Here is a 4,721-nt window from a genome sequence, read left to right as displayed (position 1 = left end):
GCGTAAGTTTTAAGCCACTGGGTCCGGGAAGTGAACTGCGGTCGACTACGTGGGAGTCCAGCGACATAGCCATTACGCTAACTGCTGGTTCCCAACATCATAGCTTTTGATAGCCTTTGTCCGAAACATGGCAGTGGTAGCTTCTTACTTTCAACTGCTTCATTGGGGGAGAAAATATCCACGCCCATCCTAAGACTTTCTATCCACACACCATCTGCTCGACGGATTTTCCCAGTTTCAGTAGCATAACTTATTCTTGCTGGTCCTTGATCACTTTGCCATAAAAACTGAGATTGCAGAAATGTTCATCGTCATTCCCAGTGATGGAGCAGCGAGTGCAGGCTTCTGGGGAGAGGGAATTGAGTGATTTAGACCCGCAGAATGAGCTGCCAGCCCTCAGCGAATTGCTTTTCATTCCAGCGAGATTGGAGGGGAACAGTGACACAGTTCGGGGAGACTGAGGGGACCGTGGTGGACCCCCTGGGTGCCCATGCACTGTGGCCAGCCCCTTGGGTGGGGTTTGGATTTCTGGGGATGGAGTGTTGGTCCCCGGAGTGCAGCCCCCCCACCTCAGCAGGGTCCAGGCTGCTGCAGTGGACGTACTTCCCAGTTCTTCCAGCCTTCTCCTCACTCCTGCCCCTGAAACAGTCCCCAGGTGTCCACTGGGGACGCCCTAGTCCCCACTCTCAGTCCGCTACCCACTCCTCTCTGACCTGGGGTGGGCAGATGGCCCCAGCTGGGATGCTCAGCACCATCCCACTGCCCTGGCACCGAGCTAGGTCTGAGAAGCAAATAGGCCCGTGAGAGTCAGTCTTTGGGGTTTTCTGATCAGTCTTAAGGAAGAGAAATGGGAAGGGAAGGCGAGACGGAAAGAGAAGGACGTGATGACGTAATCTGAGGGCCTGAGGTAGCCGTGCCAGTCACGTGCCTTCATGTGCTGAGGTGTACCCTCCCTGCCTCCAAAAGCCATGCTGAAATTCTAACCGCCAGCACTTACAATGTGACCTTGTTCGGAAACAGGGTCAGTGCAGATGTAATTAGAGTAGTGTGGGCCCCTAATCCAATGACTGGTACCCTATAAGAAGAGAGGACGCAGATGCATGGGGAAGAGGCCATGGAGCGAACGGGAATGGAGCGATGCAACCGTAAGCCGCGGAGGGCCAAAAGGCAAGGAAGAAGCAGGGAGGATCCCTCTGCAGGTTCCACAGGGAGCGGGGCTCTGCCACCACTGGGTTTCCGACTGCTAGGCTCTCCGGAAACCAGGAGAAAGCGCGCCTCTGGCATCCTAAGCCGCCTACTTTGTGGTGTTTTGTTACGGAAGGCCTAGGGGACAAATTGTAGTACTTCCAATTCTCCTCGACATTTCCTCTCCTGCTTCTAAATCATTATCTTTTTTTGAGAGTTTTTTTGCTATAGGATTCATGCGCTCGCCAGAAAGACAGAGAAAGACGGAGAGACAGAAAGCAAGAAATCACCCCCAGGGGGGATGACCACGCCGCAATCCCTTCTCCTCCATTCTCCTCTCAGGATCTTGAGCACACACGCACACGTGTCTGGCGTGAGTTTAGGCCACCGGGTCTGGGACTCGAACCATGGTCGACTACATGGGAGTCCAGCGACATAGCCATGATGCCAGCCATGGTCCCCTAAATCAGCCTCCTCACCACCATCTCCATCCTCATCACCACCACCACCGTCATCAGCGTCACCACCACCCTCATCACCACCTCCATCATCACCATCCTGGGGCGTGACCTCTGCAGGGCGCACCCCAGGGCCCTGGGACTCTGCACGGATGGGCCGCTCGGAGCCTGGGTACTGCACAGCTGAGTCGTGAAACAGCATGGCGCCTCCTTGCCACCCTGCGTCCCTGCGCTCACTGCGGAGCGGCGTGCACGAACGCCAGTTAACACGATGCGGGCTGAGAGGGGCACCCTGTCATGGTTTGTGCTGCCCCCCACCCCCGGAATCTGCTGAGGTCTTTGGGTGCTGGCGGCACCAATTTTTATCCATTATTTTTTCTATTACAGGTGATTCTTTTCCACACTGGAGTCAGACAGAGGTCGGCTGAGCCCAGCTCATGAAGACGGATGCCCGTGGTCGTGCTGGTCCCGGCGCCCTCGGTCTCATTAACGTGACATATTCGGGATGTATGTCCACTGCCTGGACACTCCGAGATGGGCAGGACTCAGGGTTTGGAGCGATTGCTCAATTAGGACCAAAGACAGCCGAGGGCTGCAGGCCTGCAGGAGGACAGGGACTGACCCCTCAGGTTCTAGAACAAGCCAGGGCTGAGTTCGAATCCTGCTTGGTCCCTTAGCAGGAGGGTGACCTCAGCCTCTGATTTCTCAAGTGCAAAGAGAGAAACCAGTCTGACTTTCTACCAGCAGTAAGAGAAGGGAAGGGTCTGCTGGCCATGGAACCCACTGAGTATTTCCTCATGCTACTACGGGGTTCGGCACGGCATCTGGGTACCTCAGAGTGGTGGTTCTCTGCTGGGGGGAGCCTGCCTCCCCCGATCTCCGTGGGCATTTGGCAGTGCCTGGAGACATTTTCTGCTTGTCACAATGGGAGGAGGGGACGCTATGGCCATCGGGGGGGAGGAGTGCAGGGAGGGAGGCCTTAAACATCCCTCAGTGCACAGGACCACCCCACAGCACAGCACGACCCAGCCCCAAATGCCAACAGCGCCGAGAGTACGAGCCCTGTTCTGCTGTCCAAGCAGAGTGAACGCTCAGCGTGCTGAACATCTTATCTGGTCATTAGCAAGAGAGACAAAGAAACATGTTTGCATGATGGGCAAGTGAAAAAGATCATTTTACGTTATAACATTTTGCCATTTCTAGGCAATACATTCGCATGGCCCAGGATCCAGAGCGTACCCAGAGGTGTCCAGTCCAAGGTCCCCCTTCACCCAGCCCTCACTGGAGGAGCCAGTGTTCCAGGTACTTATTTACCCAGAGGCTGTCCATGAACAACTGCATGCACATGCACGCATCATGTTACATGCGTGTGTACAGACACGTCATACACACTCTTGTGTCTTGCTCTCATCACTTGATCCATCTGGGAGAGCTTTTGTATCAGGGCACAAAGAGCGTCCTCATCCTTTCTTTTCAAGATGGCCAGGTCTGTCACTGTGCGGATGTAGTTCGTTCACCGCTCCTCTTTGGATGGGCGTGGAGGTTGCTTTTATTTTCATTTGATGTTACAAACACGGATACAGTGAAGAGCCACAGGCCCACATCATTTTTACTGGGCAAGTATCCTACTCGTGGAATTGCCAACCAAGAGTGTGCGTTCGTGTTTTCTCACACGCTGCCAAATGACCCTCCTTCGATGCTATCCCCATTCCGTCCCCACTGGCAGTGAACGTGGGAGAACAGTTGGGGTAGTTTTGCAATTTAAAAAATTTGCTCTCACTGTTTATAACTTCTTACCAAAAACCATCTGGGAATAAATAAAAGGTGGGTGCCCCTTTAATATTTTGTGCCTATCACAATCTCTGTGCTCAGGGATCCCGGATCTGCCCACAGGAGATCTTTTAAGTGTTAGAGCCAACTCCATCGGAAGGGGCTTCCCTTCTCCAGAAGAGGGCTATTTAGTTCCCACTTTCTGGGGGAACTAAAGCTAATAGCTAATAGCTCCCAAATGACTGCAGGAAAGTACACCTCAGCAAATCTCCCTCTGAGTGGTGCTTCAGCTTTATTTTTCAAGTTTCTGATTCGAGGAACCCTTGGAGAGTCTGAGAGGAGTGATAAAACTCCTTCTCAGGAAAGGTACCTGCAATTTGCGTGCCGTTCCAAAGACTCCCAGGGCCCTCCTCGAACAGGAGGTAGTGGCTGCCTGGATAGGAACCAGGTTAGAGGAATGGCCCCAACGTCCCAGCACAGTGTAAGTCAGAGCTGCTTTTAGGGGATGCCCCAGATTGCAGGAGCTGCCTCAGGCTCCCCAGAGCAGACCGACCACCCCTCCTGTCCTGGTACAGGGCTGACGCCGGCCCTCCGACCGCACTAGCCCGCTGGCTGCAGGAAGGTGCTTACCCGAGATGGTGGTGAAGTGGGATGGCGAGGTCATGGTGACGAAGGGTGGGGTGAGGTACTTGGCCTTGACGCCCTCCTGGGCCAGGCGGTCCATATTGGGGGTGTCCACGTCCTGGTCATAGTCCCAGCGGAAGCCGTCGAAGGAGATCAGTAGCAGCTTGTTAAAGCTCTTCCTCCCGGGGACAGGGTGACCACCGGCACAGACCAGTAGGAGAAGCAGCTCCAGGACCCTGAGCCCCATGGTGCCACCAGTGCCTCGCCAGTGCTTATTACCAGCTCATGGGCTCGGTCTTGTCTTCTCCCCTTTTTATCAGCTATTGAACAAAGTCCACGTTGATAATTCTGATGCAGCTCCATTGTGTGAGGAGTAACAAGAGGTCACCATGCACGTGATGGGAGAGTTCTGAAGCCAGATAGAGCAGTGGTGGTCAGATAGCACAACATGCACTTATTCATGTAGAGATGGCACAAATGGGTGGCAGCAGGCACAGCCCTCATGGCCAGCTTTGTGGTTCAAGTCCTGAACCCAGTGGCTTGAAAATCACACTGGGCGCGCATGTGTGTACATGCCTAAAATCTGGAGAGGAGACTGGAGGAGAAGGGCCATCCCCCCAGAGGGTGAGTCCTCATTTCCCCTCTCACTCTCTGGTGAACACATGTGCCCTATAGCAAAAACTA

The 4,721-nt window shown here is 54.1% G+C and overlaps 1 protein-coding gene across 1 annotated transcript in view; it reads right to left on the bottom strand.

Moving 5' to 3' along the window:
* The window catches only part of LOC102498536 (ectonucleotide pyrophosphatase/phosphodiesterase family member 7-like), a 53,508-nt gene extending 49,224 nt beyond the window's left edge, over positions 1-4,284 (bottom strand). Inside the window, exon 1 of the mRNA XM_006140715.1 lies at positions 4,044-4,284. Coding sequence (XP_006140777.1) covers positions 4,044-4,284 — 241 coding nt within the window. The remainder of the gene's footprint in view (positions 1-4,043) is intronic.
* Between the last annotated feature and the right edge of the window lie 437 nt (positions 4,285-4,721).

Source organism: Tupaia chinensis, unplaced genomic scaffold, assembly GCF_000334495.1.
Source record: "Tupaia chinensis unplaced genomic scaffold, TupChi_1.0 Scaffold000042_1, whole genome shotgun sequence".
Lineage (NCBI taxonomy): Eukaryota > Metazoa > Chordata > Mammalia > Scandentia > Tupaiidae > Tupaia > Tupaia belangeri.
This window is presented reverse-complemented; position numbering and strand designations above follow the sequence as displayed.